The 17,067-nt window shown below is 40.2% G+C and overlaps 2 protein-coding genes across 6 annotated transcripts; both read left to right on the plus strand.

The window, feature by feature from the left end:
• The first annotated feature begins 252 nt into the window (after positions 1–252).
• Positions 253–6,933, plus strand: LOC146484830 (monocarboxylate transporter 13-like). 4 transcript variants are annotated; one of them, XM_085104168.1, is made up of 6 exons: positions 253–490; positions 1,251–1,556; positions 3,441–4,027; positions 4,761–5,130; positions 6,097–6,315; positions 6,364–6,933. In XM_085104168.1, exons 1-5 carry the CDS (start codon positions 469–471, stop codon positions 6,294–6,296), a joined length of 1,485 nt encoding a protein of 494 aa, XP_084960294.1. In that variant the 5' UTR covers positions 253–468; the 3' UTR covers positions 6,297–6,315; positions 6,364–6,933. The 4 variants fall into 4 exon arrangements, with proteins under 4 accessions (XP_084960294.1, XP_084960293.1, XP_084960296.1 ...); XM_085104167.1 differs by having other exon boundaries at positions 255–490; positions 6,097–6,933; XM_085104170.1 differs by lacking the exon at positions 253–490 and adding an exon at positions 529–686 and having other exon boundaries at positions 6,097–6,933.
• Positions 6,934–8,271: 1,338 nt separating this feature from the next.
• Positions 8,272–16,513, plus strand: LOC146484831 (uncharacterized). 2 transcript variants are annotated; one of them, XM_085104258.1, is made up of 7 exons: positions 8,272–8,685; positions 10,270–10,425; positions 11,336–11,544; positions 12,326–12,435; positions 13,195–13,348; positions 14,164–14,322; positions 15,459–16,513. In XM_085104258.1, the coding sequence occupies exons 1-7, from the start codon at positions 8,346–8,348 to the stop codon at positions 15,612–15,614; spliced, it is 1,284 nt and encodes a 427-aa protein (XP_084960384.1). In that variant the 5' UTR covers positions 8,272–8,345; the 3' UTR covers positions 15,615–16,513. The 2 variants fall into 2 exon arrangements, with proteins under 2 accessions (XP_084960384.1, XP_084960383.1); XM_085104257.1 differs by having other exon boundaries at positions 8,273–8,685; positions 13,195–13,344; positions 14,160–14,322.
• The last annotated feature ends 554 nt before the right edge of the window (positions 16,514–17,067 follow it).

Consider the following 17,067-nt stretch of genomic DNA (forward strand, 5'->3'; position numbering starts at 1 on the left):
TGGACACAAATATCACGGTCAACGTGATAGTAGAACTGCTAAATTTGTGGACCAAGTTTGTTGATTTTAATTGTTTCTTTTTTTGGTTCTCTTTGAATTGCTAATCTACTAGGATGAACGTTCTGTTTTAAATTTAATGTTCACTAGTGTTCTTTATACAAAATGTTCATCCTAATTAGCATTTCATTGTTTCCGTCATTCAACCCCGTATTTGCCTTCAAGCTCCTTCAGTTAGCTCAAACTGAATTCAAAGCCCTCCCTAGACTTTTCCGAACACGGGAATATTCAACCGTAACAAACCATCAGTGTTAGGTGCCCCTGGTCATTGCGTGGAAGACGAAATGGTAATTCTAAAAAAGGGCTGCATGAATGACATGCATATATATTAATATGTTTAACAAACTGTTTAAGTTCTGGCTGTCGAGCCGACCGCAGTGGACAATGGCATCATCAGAGCATTGTACATAAATGCATGTTAGACAAGCAAAAGGTAGGTAATGTAAAAATGGCAGTTTCAGGTTTAGGGGCTGTTTTCGTGGCTGAATTTTGTTTTAACTGGCTTGTTGCTGTTACTGGGGCAGAATACTGCAGGGGTTTAGAATTTTCCGAGTGGCTTGCGAGCACTTGCGACGTTCGCTCAGCTGAGCAGTGAAGTTGTTTTTATGTAATTCCCGATGGAATTGAAGGTAATTTAAACTGAAACGCCATTGTTTCAACCAAAAGTCGAATTTCGTAATGTTGCTGTAGTGTAAAGCAGGGAAGGAAAAAGTTCATGGTTCATGGTTCATTTTATTTCACACTATTTACACAACATTAACATAAAAAGTTCAATCGTGTACATTGAAATTCTCATAGTCGAGCAGTTGGAGGCTTCGAATAAAACAGCAATATCGAACGGCACTGAAAGCAGAAACCAAGTTTGAAATCAATAATATATGACATTTGCAATTTGATACTGGTATGTTGGCAGGTATGTTGCGTACAGAACAATTGCAATATTGAGTACTTCAACTTGAGTGAAAATAATATCAAGAGCTTTGAAATCAAAATATGAATTTTGGCGGGGATGGAACGCCATATTTGTCCGCGGCTTACACTGGATCGGAGTTTGTACAAGTAGTAATCGTACACTTTTTTTAGAAACCTGTAGTAGCAGGTAGTAGCACGATACCAAAGGTGATTCGACGCAGTTGGCGAATGGCCTTTGTACCTACACTTTGTGAGTTAATATTAACATTATTTTTAATCAGCCGGCTCAGTGATCGACTTCCTTCGACTCAACATGGACGCCGACGATGACTTATACAATACCAAGCTACTGCCACCACGGGATAGAGATCCAAGCAGTTCAATAACGGAAAGCATCGAGAGTTCGGCGACAACCGAGTTTCCTTCTGCTAAAGACGCGGAGAATACCGAGAAAGATGGACACTGGGCCTGGGTCGTGTGTGGAGCAGCATTCTGTGATCTGTTTGTCGTACTGGGTATGCATTATTCTGTCGGAGTCTTGTACGCCGCCTTGCTCGACCATTTCAAGGAGTCGAAAGCCAAGACAGGTACAAATATATAATGTTTATTATCGTGCGATTTTACATGTAAAGCAGGTGATTGACAACAAATTGCAATACGAGAACAACGTTTTTAATACACTTTGATTAAAGGGTGACGCGAAGTGAGGTCGATTTTAATGAGACATCATTTACAGAATGGGTGTGCATAATTTAAAATGCTGTTCTATTTCCTCTCCATTTCCATGCGTGGATACAACCTATTAGAGAAAAAAGATAGACGCGCTTTCACTGCGCTTTGTTGAGCAACAGGGCCTCAAAATGAGCGAAACAATTGGGTGTACATGTTGAGACGCGATTCAAATAAATTCAAGGAGTGCTGTTGTTTGTCTGGACGTACAAATATAGTACACTCCAATCAGTATTGCCATATCGTGGATATTTGCATAATATCCTTAACAACGGTTTCAATCGCAGAAATAGACTTGCGTGCGAGCAACGGGAACCGACCTGCGACAGCAAGTTTTGCCGCGCGTCATCATGGCAAAAGATTCGGTGAAACCGGCGAAATTTGTACTACAGCTGTTGATAACATTTTTTAAAACATGTCAACCGCAAACGGTTCGTCCGAGTCAAGTGGGGTTTTCAGTATCAATTGCAAATTCATTTTTTTATAAGGATGGAGTAGCTAGTCGGAGGTTGCTATCATATTATATTTTGGCATTGACTTGAGGTTTTTGTTGTTATAAAGATGAAGACGTTTCGGCTAAAGCTCAAATACCTTCATCAGTTTGGAGAATGTGACAGTTTAGATACATATTATCACCAATTGTTATCGCCTTTGTGTTGTAAATCTTCCAAGTGAAGGGCGGAATTACAAGTGAGCAATTTCCGTTTTACTTCCCAAACATTCTAGCCTGCGAGAGCATCCGGTTTTTCGGCGGGGGAGAGGAGCGACGACCGGAAATACGTCTTTGCTCCTTCATGTAAGAGTAATCTTTCCGACCTTTTCTAATCGGCCATCCTAGTTCACCTCGATACACAATGAAGTCCCAAGGGACTAAGGAAATGTGTTCCTTATAGACGAAAATCCATTGTACTGAACAAATTGTAAACTTATATATGCTGTTTTCTGATGCCTCTTTTTTTTTATAAGTTCGTGTCTAAGTCATTCCAAATCTCTACGGCGTTATAATCCCACGGACGTTCTAAAAAGCATAATGAACAGTGTTAAAGTCGTGTTTTGACAGCCTCGACGGGGTTGGTGTTTTGATTGGTCTTGAGAACTCAGGAAGTACAGACGCACAAATGACGTCATGAGCTGAAGAAAGTTCACGCGTTCCTCCCACGTAAAATTTTGCATAGCTAGGAGCCCTGGCATAGCTCATAAAAGAAGCCAAAACTAATTTGCCCTCTCAATCTTCACACAAATCACTGAGACGATTTTTTTTAAAAAACATTTCTAATTTTGTGGAGCGTGTACTCTGCTTTGACGTCAAGGCGTGGTAAGAACATCAATCAATCAATCAACAATTAGTGTGTCAATCTGCTAGCGTGCCAACATGCAAGGCTTACTAATCGGGGACACCGAACAGTCTCATGTTATTCGCCTGTGGCTTGTAGCGTATTTCTTCTCAACTTTGTTCTCACCACGTTTTGACTAGACTGCTACTCAGACGTTTTTTGTCGCGTGGCGTCACGCATTCCTGGTCACGTGGGGAGGAGTGCGTGACGCGGTGACGAGCCAAACAACGTCATGCGTAGGAGGCTACGTTTCGACGTGATCTGTGCGTTACCAAGAGTGCACACCCACGGCAAAATGGAAGCGGGGTTGCACTGTATTCGCTAGCTGGTCGAGCCAACGACTTTTATGAGTCAATGAAGTAGAAAGGCTAAGCAATAAACGATTCTAACATGCCTTTTTTCTCACAGCATGGGTTGGTTCCATCGCCCAATTCTGTCTCTTCTTCTTCTGTTATCCCGGAAGCCTGCTGAGCGAGCGCTTTGGCTGCAGACGAGTGGTAATTGTCGGGGGACTAGTAACAAGCGTGGGTCTTCTGCTGTCGTCATTTGCGAACAGTTTGTCCCTGATTTATTTGACCCATGGAGTTATCGTGGGATTTGGCACGAGTATTAGCTATCTTCCCGCGCTGGTTATGGTAGCGTACTATTTCGACAAGAAGCGTTCCTTTGCCACAGGTATCGCAACCTGTGGAAGTAACTTAGGAGCGCTTGGGTTGGCTCCACTACAGCAAGTTATCGTTGATTCTTATGGTTGGAGAAATTGCTATCGTTTTCTCAGCGCACTTGCGATTGTTATTTCTATTTGCGGGATATTATTCAAACCAGTTGAAAAGAAAAAAACTGGTCAATACAAACTTGCAAAGTCTTCGGAGATCATTGAAACAAAATCTGCCAAGAAAAGAGGGATTCGTTTTCCGAGAAATAATTGGTTTATTATCTGGGCTGTAGCTTCGACTATTGCAACGTTTGGTTATTTCATACCACATGTTCATTTGGTAAGTATGAGTAAGATTGTGAAAGAAATGTGATGTTATGTTTTAATCCTGGTGAATGATGACTCAGCGTCAAACGCGGAAAAAATACCACTGGGTTCCAAGCATGTGGGACTGACTTGACCGGGGCAACGCGCAGGAAAACATGAAACCAGTCATGTGAGACTCTAATCTCGTACCCAGAGTCCTCAGCCCAAAGAGCCTGAGGACTCTGGGTACGAGATTGGTGGCACTTATGAAACTGGTGGCGAGCGCGGGAAAACATGCAACCAGTGCAAACGCGGCGAACCATGTGTCTTCTTCCAATTGTGAAAAAACATGGAGCCGGTTCCAAGCATGGCAGAAAATAGGCTTAGCTACAATAATCCCGAAAAATCGCCTAAAAATCTATCCAGATAATCTCAAAAAATGTTCTAAAAATCTTAAGTTTTATTCTAAAACTCTCCCAATTTTACGAAAACTCCCAAATTTTAACGCAAAGTATCAAAGTTTAAAGATCCTTATAAGGTAAAAAAAGCCGCCTACACAATAGCTATGGTGGATAACATATTTAGTCTACCGACCTTGACTAGCGTTTATTAACACAATTTCCTTTTCTCTCTCTGAATGGGGGCTCATTTACGGTAATAAACTGTAAGTCCGTCTCCGCCATGTTTTTTTTTTTTTCGGCAACTAACTATAGCAGAATTGTGGGATACATAGTTGATGATTGATTACACTTTTCGTTTTCTTCCAGGTTCGTTTTGCCGAAGAGATGGGTTCGTCACATCGGGACGGTTCGCTTCTTCTCTCCTACATTGCTGTTGGCTCAGGCATCGGAAAAATCATCTTCGGGAAAATTTCCGACATTCCCTGGGTGGACACTGCGCGATTGTACAATTTTTGTATGGTTCTTTCCGGGCTATCGCCACTTCTCGCTATATATGCAGAGGGATACTCTATGATCGTCGTATATGTAGTAGTACTCGGTTTGTTGGATGGTTGTATTATCGGTCTCATGTCCATTGTGACGTTTGAATGTACGGACCGTGACAAGATGTCGGAAGCCTGGGGAGGAGTCCTAATGATTCAGTCTTTCTCAATGTTAATTGGTGCCCCAGCGGCAGGTAAGAAAGCATTCGAGTTTGTAGCCTGAACATAATTAGACACGCTCGCGTACAAGATTAGATGGCTATCTTTGAAGACAACCATTTTATTAGCACAAAATGTATCAGAGCTAAGTAAGAATAAGTAAAATAATGGTCTTTACTATTTACAATTGACTTCTCTTTTTTTTAGAGTTTTAGCAATTCATATATCGCGTCGTGCTTCCTAACATTTGAGTCTGTTTGATGAAAGTCTGACATTTTACTGTGACCATTCAAATGAAAGCTACTGAGCAGTACTTTCCAGTGCTCGTGCTCCTTTTCCACTGAATTGTAAATTGTAAAAGACGAATATTTTTTTCTGGTAGACTGTAAAACAGTCGTTTTTCTTGTGAAACAGAGAGAACTGAAACGTCGAAAGCACGTACTCACGAGGAACGCGCGTGAATTCTCGCTCCTCTCCAGTTTCACCTTCCATTTCCCTGCTCGTTTCAGGGTTTTCCTTCGAAAACCAAGCGTGTTCGCACGCCGAACCAACGCAAAAGTTATGGACTGTTTCGCGGTTTTCTATTTTTGGATTCATTTGTACATTGCTACTTTTACTAGGGTTAATTAATATATATTATCACCATGTTTCTCTGCAACAGAGTTGTGAAAAACAGAACGACTTTTGACTTATTCCCTTGAAGTGTCGTAAAACAACTCTATAGTAAAACCAAACCAAAGTATTTACTCTGACCAATCACAACATTCGCAAACAGCGCAGTGAACCAATCAGAATTCGAAGAAAATACATGTAACCGGCGCCAAGCGCGGGAAAACCCGTGCGAGCAAGGCACTACTTGTTTTGGTTTTGTTCCTCATTGGTTGAGAAAGTGGCACGAGTTTTGCTAACCAATCATAGAGCGAATTAATGCAAACCAAAGCCAATTTTCGAAACTCAATTGAAAACCGTTCTAATAATTTCTGTGTGTTTTATTCCTACAGGATGGTTTGGTGAAGTCACAGGAAACTATCGGAATTTATTTTTTCTGGCCGGTGCGCCGACTGTGCTTGGAGCCTTCATATTCTCGCTGACGCAATGCGTTAAAGACCCTGTGATCGAAAACCAGCAGAAACGAGCTCTTGTTGTCCCTAACCACGAAAAGGAAATCATATTTGTGTACGACAGACTGACAGTGGTGTGAGGAAACAAAGGATTTATAAATCTCTCTCTTTTTTTTTTTTGTTTTTTTTTGTTTTACCAAAGCATATTTAATTGAGGGACTGGTTATGAAACCTTATCGTGAAAACAATGGTGCTGCATTTTATGTTGGAAGGTCCGCGACCGTGCATAAACCTTTGATTTAATGTACACACTATAGTTAAATATCTTAACAGGAAAGTTTCTATTGGTCAGTTGCTCCAACACTTTTGAAATCTATTGTGGTTTTGTGCACGGTAAAGGCCAAAAATGTTAACAAAAGCATATAACAAAGAAGTTTGTCAGGCATCATAACCGTAACCTTTTATTAACTATGGTCAAGTTATGCTCGTAGAAGTTAGCAAATGTTTAACTTACACGACTCTGTGAAATATTTTCAGTAAAAGGACGAAAGAGCATACGAATTCTGTTTTTAGGAAATATTTACCAGCAAGGTATTTAATATTGCTTCTTACGTTATTTACCATTTCGGCTAAAGAAGGTCGGGTGTATTTTAAGTCGGTGTATATTATCAAGTGTGGGGCAGGACCTCTGATCGTTATCACTTTCACATGGAATTAATAGATTCACGGTGCCCGGGTTTGCAGTTCGAACAATTTGGAATATTTGTTAAAAGGAAAGAAAGAAAGGAAATCAATTTTGTAAATAAAAAATGTATATTTGAACTACGTGGGCCAATTTTGTAAATAAATAAAAAAAGGTACATTTTCACTTTTGTTTTACACCGTGAGCAGTCTCTCTTAATAGCTTTTGCTCGAAAATCTGCGGAAGAACGCGAAACACTAAGCGAGCATGATATTCGAGGGGCGACTCGCGCGCGCCGGAAGGCGAGCGAAAAGAGCTGAAGCCATAACCAAAACCTGTCACCCCATTTCCTAGAACAGATCCTTTCACTAACTACATCACTACCAGTGTTCTCAAAAATGCTTGAACGTGCCGTACATCAAATGGTTTGTACCTTTTTGCAAGACCACAAACTACTTCCACAGTGTCAATCCGTCCACTGCACTCCACCTCAACAAGCCTCGTCAATCTTATACAAACGCACTCGATTAATTAAGAAACATTGATAAGAGACTTACGGGACAACTCTGCACCAGGACATTCTCCGTTTTAGCCTGCGAGCAAGCTCTCGGGGGTGGGGCGGGGGGTAGGAGAGAGCTCTCTCTTCTTCCCTCCCTCACACCCCTAGAGCTTGTTCGCAGGCTATTCTCTTTTATTTAAGAAACTGATTTCGTATGATATTAGCCTTTCAGCTGTACAATGGATTCAAGTCACCTACCTCAAAAACGTACTCCATCTCTAAATGAGATACCCTGCGAACAAGCTCTCGATCTCGGGGAAGAGGAGGGGCGGCTTGCTCGCAGGCTATACTAGTGAGAATCTGTAAATGGGACAGTCTCGGCAGAACCCCAAAGAATCTTGTTTGGGGTCCCACAGGGTTCTATCTTTGGTCCTCTACATTTTACCATGTACACTCATGACCTTCCAATAGTTGCAGATTGCTACACTGTTGAGATAAAAAATGTACGCTGATGACACCTTGATATGCTTTGCTAGTATTCGTGAGTTTCGTCCGACTTACTTGGCTTCACAGAAACTTTTTTTTACTTAATTATGGTAAAACTAAGATATTACTTACTGGTACTTATCAAAAGTTGAAAATTGTATAATTATGATGATGATCTCTCTATTTGTGTTCATGACACCAATCTCGAGAGAGTATACAAATTTAAATACCGGCTTGGTGTTCAATTGAATTGGAATGGTGGTCTCTCTGTATCAAAAGTCGACTGTAACAGGTCAGAAAAAATGTTTAACAGAGTTCTGGAGAACCTGTGGGATAGAGAAACTGCTAGGAGGCTAGGTGCTAAAGTACAAGGGTCTACAGGAAAAGCCGTATCTGGTGACGATCTTTCGTGACTGCTTCATGAAGTGAACAACCCAGCAAAACTCGTCCCCAGGGTGTGTTCGGAGTTCACGTCCAAGATGGCGGATAAGATTGTCGCAAAGCGGAAAGAAACTGCGCCAAATGAAAGTCTCTGAATTGCCCCTGGAATTAATCGATGAGATATTGAAGCGTCTAGATGCGGTTTCTCTCGCTAAATCACGTCAAGTTTGCCGCTCATGGCGTTCTTTGCACTCTCAACCGAAGTACAAGCTCGTATGGAGATCGGCTTGTTACAGAGACATTGGTGGAGATGTTTTGATCGAACTTACTCATGGTATTGCAGGTGTATTTGGAGACAAAGTTCCTAGCGCACTGAGCAGTACTGACAATATTGAGTGGGAGGCTATTTATAAAGAGTGGTACCGCAGCCGTCATATTGGAAAGTGGCCCTCTATAGTTTCCGAACTCCAAGGACATAGAGGTGAGCGAGAAGGGAATCCGCGCCGGTTGGTTCGCTCGAAAGTCGACTCGCCCGACAGTATATCGGCCAAACTCACCTCGATTCGCCCGATGTTAGATTGGAAACTCAGATGGGAAAAAAACTATAAGACCTACGTACGTAATGCAATTGCAATGGAGAAAACGAGCGGAGATACAATCAGTTAAAATTGTAGAAACAAACTAAAAGAGGTCCTTACATTATTGTGGTGCCGAATATCCAAGTACTATCAGGAAAACTCAGAGTTTGTTCGGACGACTGAACAACAGAACGCGAAGCGATTGCACAACTTGTTGTAATGTTTTCGCCGGCCACGGCGGCACGTTGCTTAGCAAGTTTTCGTTTCGTATGGAGTAAATTTGGATTTGGATCAACAAGAAAACGATCCTTTCCTTGACTGATGTATTCTTCAACTATTAGCATGTTGTATTTCGTCGTACGAATTGATGTAAGTTTGGGCGAAACGCTTTCGGGCGAGTCGACTTTCGGGCGAAACAACCGCAATTCACGAGGATTTTCTTCATCTACCTCTACATCTACATCTACAAGGAGAATTTGCAACAGGATAAACCCATCACCGTAAATATTAAAGGAAAAGGAAAAAACTAACGAACTAAATTCACTGTCTAAACTAACTAAATCACTGTTTTCAAAATGTTTTACTCTCTCTTGGGGAGGGGGGTGTGGGCGTAGGCGGCATGGTCTACTCTCTGGAATTTCAGGTAATCGCAGAAGCAGCTATCGATCCACTGTAGGGAATATTATTGGTGAATGAAAATCAATATGTGCAAAGATGCCTACGTCTCACTATTTTCTGAATATACACAAATAGTTTCATCAAAGTAGGCCTTCCAAAGGGGACAGGTCTTCTTTACAGGTCACATTCCACAGATCGCAGGTACAGGTCACTGTTGTACTGGCTTTTGTTACTTTTAAGGGACTTGCGCTACATAGAGAAAACACTGTCTAAATGTAAATGTAAGTACAAATGGTTTGGATATTCACTTAATATGTGACATCATTAATGACAAATTCATGTTAAATGCATGCGCAAAATTCGACTAAAATTTGACTAAAATCACAAATTGAAATGTGGTAAAAGAACGCAATGTCTTTTAAAAGTGAATCAAAAATGTCAGAAGGATAACGTGTCCTGTACATGATTTTGTCCAGATGTAATCTGCATATTTCAATGTTACAACATCCACGCATCTTTTTGAAATCTGCTTTCCAAACTCCCCAAAAACCTAAACATAAAAATTCATCATCTTGTGTGATTGATATCCACGCCATTTTGTGCGTGCATTTAGACAGTCAGTTTTCTCCATATAGTGCAAGTCCCTTAAAAGTAACAAAAACCGTTGTAATGGTATATAACCAAGAGGGCCGGTTAGCATGCCCTAGGCCTGAATTAGCTTTTTAGTATGGAGTTAGGGCCACGAGACCCAGTTTAGCTTGTTTATATACAGTTTTCATAGTAACCTGTAGTTGTGACCTGTGACCTGTAAAATTAACCTGCCAAAGGAATACAGGATATTAGTTAATTTTACTGTATTTCTTTTACAGGTGCAGTTTGGGATGTGAAGTTCTCAGGTGACCAAGTGATAACATGTGGCGAGGATGGTACCATTCGTGTTTGGGACAGCTGGACAAATCACTGTATTGCAGCTGTTTTAGCTCATGTTGATGCTGTTTGTTCAATTGCTTTGAGGCAAATTCCAGGTTAATGCATGCTTCCTACTAAAGTACAGATACAGATACATACTTTATTGGCTCGTCCCCATGAGGCTTTTCAGAGTCAATTTAACATTACATAACTAAGTTCAAGACAATGATAAAAGAAGATAAAGCTAGTGGATTAACTAAAACAGTCATTAAGAAGTTTTTGCCGAAGTAAGCGCTTGAACACCGTCACGGAAGGGCTAAGTTTGAGCGAAGGCTACAACTCATTCCACAGAGAGGTCGCTCGATATTGAAAGTTCCTTTGGCCGCCAGCAGTGCGGAAGAGTGGTATATTCAAAGTAGTCTTTCCTCCATCAACAGCAAATAAAAAAAAAAACAAATTAGTAAATATAATAATATGTCTGCTGACAACCAGTAAAATGAACATACATACATACTTTTATTCAAGGTATCATAAAAATAAAATACAAAAATAACACCCTGAAAAGGAAGTTAAGGAGGCGGACCCAGGCTATGTGAATTAACTTCCTAGAAAATAAAAATTAAAAAATCAAAACAAGAGGAAATTATAAAATTCACATAGAAAGAAAAATGAAATTATGAAATACACATATACGATTTTACTGTAGCTTTAGAAACGTCTTAAATTTCCAGCCTCCACAACGTAGCGGGGCAAATTGTTCCATTTGCACACGATTCTAACAAAGAAAGTTAGGGTATTTATAGCAGTTACACTTCGCCATTTTTACTTGTAATATGATTGGATCTGGTAACCTAAGCCAGCCCAAAGTAATCACAAAAACAGATATTGTTTAATTCAAATACAGTTTTATGACATTCAGTCAAGGAAAAGTATAATCTGTTATCACTCAGCAACAACCAACGCAGGAGTGATAGGAGCTGTAGGAGTGTCAGAAGTTAATGTTTTGTTATTTTTTCACATTTCTAGGTTCACTGCCCCATGCAGATGCACCACATGATTTGATTGTCTCAGGTTCCAGGGATTGCTCTGTTAAAGTGTGGGACCTGAAGACACCTAATACATCTCTATTGACCCTGTATGGCCACACTGCATGCATCAACTGTGTCGCTGTTGAATCAAATCTTGTGGCCTCTTCGTCAGATGATTGTTCTGTCCGACTATGGGATATTACCACGGTTTGATTTTAGTTTGCTGTTGTTGAATTAATTCTTTTATCAAACTAAGTTTACTGTAGCTAAATCTATTTTGGTGAATTAGATAATTTGAGGGTAAATTACACTTCAGGTGACCCTGACGGAAAATCCCTTACCCCTAACTAGACCAAGTTCGGCTGCATTTTTCAACCCTATACTAGACTAAAGACCAAAAATCCCAACCCTATTCCAGACTCGTTAGTTTCCAGAAACTCGGTCACTATTGCAGTCCAGCCAGCCAAAACAAAATCTTCTATGTGTACAACAACTAAAACATGTTACATGTATATAAGCGTCAATTCCCAGGAAACCTAGTATACATGTAGACTAAATTCTTCAAGCAGTTGATCAGCTTGCTAGAAAATGATACCCTATTCTAGACCAAACTTCTCTGATTTCTATACCCAATCCCAGACTAAACTGCTTGAAAACTATACCCTTCACAGTGGCATATACCCATATACACATAGCTTATATATGGGGGATAGGGCTACAAGGTTTACATGTGAGCTGATGAGTGTTGAATTTTGACTGGCTGTAACAGTGTTCTAGATAACTTTCAAAGTTAATTAGGGGGTCAGTAAAGAATTATAAGGGGTCAATTAACAGACATGAGTCTAACCATATCTTATTAGGTTTACCATTCAATTTGCTGGGTCATGATTATTTACTTAGCTTTCTCAAGTTTTCGAATTGACACCCACTGCTGTAGACCGACATGAAAGATTTGTTATCTTTGACCCACGGCAATGTTTGCTTTCAGGGTCATTGTTGCCATTTACTGAGTAACCTTGGTGACTGGGTAAAGTATGTGAGGCTAGGGCAGCGAGATTTGCTTCTCTATGTCACTGACAACAGCAAATTGGGCTTATGGTAAGTAACACAGTACAGTACATCATGTACAGATTATTAGAGTATATTGCTAAAGACAAAATTTACAGTGTACATCAAACACCCAGGTGAGGCGGGGGGGGGGGGGGGGGACCAGGGTGTGGCTTGGCTCTCCAAACGTGTACCCTATTTCAGACCAAAATATGTAATTTTTCTGACCCCTTTTTCAGACCTGACCTCTAAAATCATGATATCCATTTTCAGACCTGGTCTCTTCTGTAAAATCCGTACCCGTTTTCAGACTTTCAGACGAAAATTGTTGAAATTTATACCTTATTTCAGACTAGAATGGCTAAAAAAAACCATTCAGTGCCACACATTCCTTTAAGTATATTAGCTTATATAGGGAAGTACCCTTCCTCCCTCCCCCCCCCCCCCCCCAATGCATAGAGGGCCAGAATTGTGATAAGGTTGAGATACAGAGACTGTGACATTCATTAGGAACAAGATGACAAAACAATGAATATAGTTGCGTCGTCCTCAAAATTCCTGGCACTCCCAGGTTGAAAATCTCATGCCTTCGAGTAAGAAAAAGTTGGCAAATGATAATACAAACTTGAGCTCTGCATGTAAACAAAATATATATTAAGAATTTTAGAGTCTATTTTTAACAAGACATACTGTACAGCTGAGAAATGGTATATTTTTGGATTTGGAGAACTGGGCACTGCACACCCAAAAGTAGTACCCCCAGGGGCTGTATTGTTAGCTTAGGACTCTAACCAATGATATGTTTTGTAGGTCAGTTAATTCTGGAAAGCTATTGTCATCTGTTGCATTAGCAGATGTAACAGCTCACAGCTCTTCTCCATTGACACCAGGAGTACAGGGTGCAGCCCTCAAGGGTCAAACATCTCTGGTATTGACTCACTCTCATGGACTCTTTGTCTGGTATGTGTAAGTCTTTGTACTTTTAGGAGAAAGTAAACAAATAGCTCAAGCTGTTTAGTTTCTCCTTGAAGCCTGTTCGTCAGTTGCATCTTGTAGAGCTCTGGAGGAAAGGAATAATTTTGTACTAAATTTGGCACTGGGTGAATACTGCTTTATGCACCAAATGGAAGACATGTTTTCCATCTCTTTTCCCTTGGCCTGCCACACAGACTGTTAGACTGTGATAGTTTTTAAAGGTCGTAACACATACGTGGTGGTTAAGGTTTCTATCAGATTGTGCAGTTCCAGGAAAAATCCATTACATACCCCATGGAAGGTCATTGGAATTTCCCAGGGGGAGGGGGGTCTTAAAGGTCAAAATTTTAGAAGCAAAGTATGAAGCTAAACTGGAATTTCCTAAAGGGATGGGGGGTGCAAAGTAAAAAACCTTCCGTGGGGGGAGTTTGGATATTTTCTGGAACTGCACATTATGTAGCCGAATGGTGTAGCTGTAGGTAGCCTTACGTGGCGGAGAGAAGTGACAACTGGAAATATGTCTGCGTTGAGGAATTTCAAAATAATTGAAGGGGTACACAGAATAAGGCCCTAAGTGACTTTTGATGTTAGGTCAAATTCTCCTTTTGTTTCACAAGCAAATACGAGGAAGTTTGGAAGGAGAATCTAGCAATTTATCAGAGGTCACTTACATGTAGGGCTTTTTTCCAGGCACCCCTTCGATTTTAACTTGGACAATTTCAAGTAGAGTAATTAAACAGAGGTTCAAAGTCAACCAAAATCTGAGCTACTTTTTTCTTTCCTTGTTTTTGCCTCTCCAGGAAGAACAAATCCGACACTGTGTACAACTTCTCTTTGATTGGTCAGCATACCAACGGTGTGGAGCGAGGAGAGTGCTTAGCTATGCGTGGAGCCTTGGTTGCCATAGGAACACGCTCTGGGACAGTTTATATCTATCACCTTGAAGGTGACTGGAAAAGCCAGGTAGGAACCTATCAATGGGTAATTAAGTTCTTCTGTAGTTCAAATTGAATAGCCTATTCCAGGCTCCTAGAGAGACGCACAAAGGAGAGGGCGAGGGGACGAAAACGAGGGGGGACCTCCTCCTTCGTGCGTCTCTCAAGGAGCCTGGAATAGGCTTAATGTTGAGAATTTCACACTTTGGACCGTGTGCATGAATCTTATATACTTTTTTCTCTTTCCTATCAATAATATTTTATGACAGAACTTAAAAATTCCACACACATGTACTTCCAGTCAGTAATCACATAGTCCAATTAGTCCAAGCTAAATGACAGATGTTCAAAATTCACAGAAAATGTGAGTGGAATACACCGACACTGTCAATATTGAATTTAGCGATGAACCGAAGGATTTCTTCCACGGTTGATGATTTTACAAGACATCACTATTTAGTCTATATTTACATCATTAAGAAATAATACCTAAAAAATCATCACTTATAACCATAAAAGTTTCCAGAGTAAATTTGCCACCTGTGTCGGTAATCTACTCGCTTCCAGATGTTTCAAAAACAATGAATTAAATAATAATTTTAAAAAAATTTTATTGGTATCATAGCAGGCAAGTGTGAAAAAGTATCTTGGTTTGTGCACTGAACAGTGAAACCCTACCTTTAAAGAAAAATTAAAATTGGGATTGATTCCTTCTTTCTCTGGGCTGGGGAGTTGTTCACTGCAGTTGAGCTACCATGGAAGGGAAGGGACTCTAGAGGGGAGCTTTTAAAACAGCTTGTTCTGTGTTGTCAGTTTGGCTGAGATTTTCCAGGTTATTTGCATGTGGCTTTCAGTTCCTTCAAAAAATGTCACCAAGAGATTTTGCCGGTTTGTTTGTACTTCCTTTTTAATGAAGAAAAACCCATGGCTACAGGCAAGTTTTTCATTTTTACTCCAACATGAAGTGCAAAACAGTGGACAAAAGTCCCATGGTGGCTCATCTTGATGTAATTGAAGGTCACATGCAGAGACTCTGGAAAACCTGAGCGAAAAAAGAAGCAAAACACAACCTAAAAATGCACTTATTGGCCAGTTATGTTCCAAGCCCTCCAATATTATTGTAATTATTTATAGTAGTTAACTCATTGTTATTTTAATATTCAGTTTAATAAGGTCCACTGTGTGTTGCATGGAAGCCAATCACCAGTCAACGCAGTGGCTCTTGACGATGATGGTGATGGCCCTGTTCTAGTCACTGCAGGAGATGACGGCATTGTCAGGGTGTACCGCTGGTTTCCACCCAGCATTCAGGACATTTAACTGGCATCCATGTGTTGAGAGCAATCGAGTAAACCTATTGTTGTCAGATCGTTCTGATCTCATTGTTGTCGCAGTTGCACAAGATCCTTAAATTTCACTTCTCTACACAAGCCCCATGAGCACTTATTTACATCTAAGATTATTGGGGCTCATTGATGCATTAACTGAGCAAGCTTAAGTTCAAAATAGCTGTTACAACAAATGAATAAGGGGGTTAGTTTCTATAAAGAAACTGTGGTGCTGTGTCAGTGAAGAGTAGAAACGGATGTTTGGTTTATCAAAAGAGTTGATAACTAAAGGTAAATTGGCCACCGTAAAGAGATTCGAGTACTGACTTTCAAGCATTAGCCCTTGTTCAGAAGGGCAAAGGTCTTAACGGTGGTCAGTCTACCTTTAGTTATCAACTTTGTTGATGAATCAAACATTCCCTGTTATAATAGTTGAGCCTTCAGTCAAATATTCCTTTGTTTAAGAAAAGACATGAAAATGAGGTGAAGACTCAATGTAATACAGATTTGACCAAGCTGCCTCATTTGTACAGCAAACTGTTTTTAACTGTAACAACAGATTTTCAAGCGGAATTCCAAATTTTGCTAACATTATAGTGGGAAACAAACTGCATCACAGAAAAGTACCTGTGTTCAGAGCTTTCATTTTGTACACACTATTGGATTTCATCCCCAGAATCTTTAATCAGTTTAGAAACATGTAACATGCCAAAGGGAAAAGGTACTTGTACATTATACAGGGGGCCAAGAAGAAGAAAAGGACAATAATATTATTGATGCAATTCACAGACAAATATTTTGTATAGCTTTTATTATGATTAACTGTTCTGTTTGAATAAAATCATTACAAACTGTGAAAAAATCAATTTGTGAATAAAAGTTAAAGACTTTTTTTTATTGTCACAATATCATACACCAACATTGCAGCACAAATGCAGTGTGCATACATTACTCTAGTTAGTGGCAGATAAGTTAAATTAGTCCAGAACAAACCAACCCTGAGAGCACCACTGTGTGCTTGCTTTATAAGATACAGAAAAATCATGCAAATGTATCTTAGCTGTAAAAGCTCTATTAACCCCACCCTCTCCCCTCTTTTAAACCCCACCTTTATCTTCCCCTCTATTAAGCCCCCCCTCCCCCCCCCCCCCATTCCCTTCTATCAAGTCAACAAAACACCTAGTTGAACCCCTACTAAGGACTGTGCCTACTTTTGTTAATGTGCATACGTTCTGTGCACTAATCTGGAGATACTCAGGTTTCCTTTGGGTGGTGCCTACTAATACAGGGATATTTTTGCACGGTTTAAAACTATGCAGATAAAGCAGAACTTAGCAAGTGCTCTTGGTATAGAAAATGTAATTAGAGGAAACCATGCATTTTTCAGGGATATAGAAAAAAATGTCTTACATTGTTTTGTATTTTAGGGCTTTTTAGAATAATTG

The sequence above is a fragment of the Pavona decussata genome, unplaced genomic scaffold, assembly GCF_977016875.1.
Source record: "Pavona decussata unplaced genomic scaffold, jaPavDecu1.1 SCAFFOLD_29, whole genome shotgun sequence".
NCBI classification, from domain to species: Eukaryota; Metazoa; Cnidaria; class Anthozoa; order Scleractinia; family Agariciidae; genus Pavona; species Pavona decussata.

Excerpts from the sequence above, each read along its gene's own strand:
- LOC146484830 (XM_085104168.1), top strand. The coding sequence starts at position 469 with ATGCATGTTAGACAAGCAAAAG. Across the intron at positions 4,028-4,760 it reads TCATACCACATGTTCATTTG|GTTCGTTTTGCCGAAGAGAT; the intron begins GTAAGTATGAGT and ends GTTTTCTTCCAG. Across the intron at positions 5,131-6,096 it reads AATTGGTGCCCCAGCGGCAG|GATGGTTTGGTGAAGTCACA; the intron begins GTAAGAAAGCAT and ends TTATTCCTACAG.
- LOC146484831 (XM_085104258.1), top strand. The coding sequence starts at position 8,346 with ATGAAAGTCTCTGAATTGCCCCTGGAATTAATCGATGAGATATTGAAG. Across the intron at positions 8,686-10,269 it reads CGAACTCCAAGGACATAGAG|GTGCAGTTTGGGATGTGAAG; the intron begins GTGAGCGAGAAG and ends TTTCTTTTACAG. Across the intron at positions 13,349-14,163 it reads ATGGACTCTTTGTCTGGTAT|AACAAATCCGACACTGTGTA; the intron begins GTGTAAGTCTTT and ends CTCTCCAGGAAG.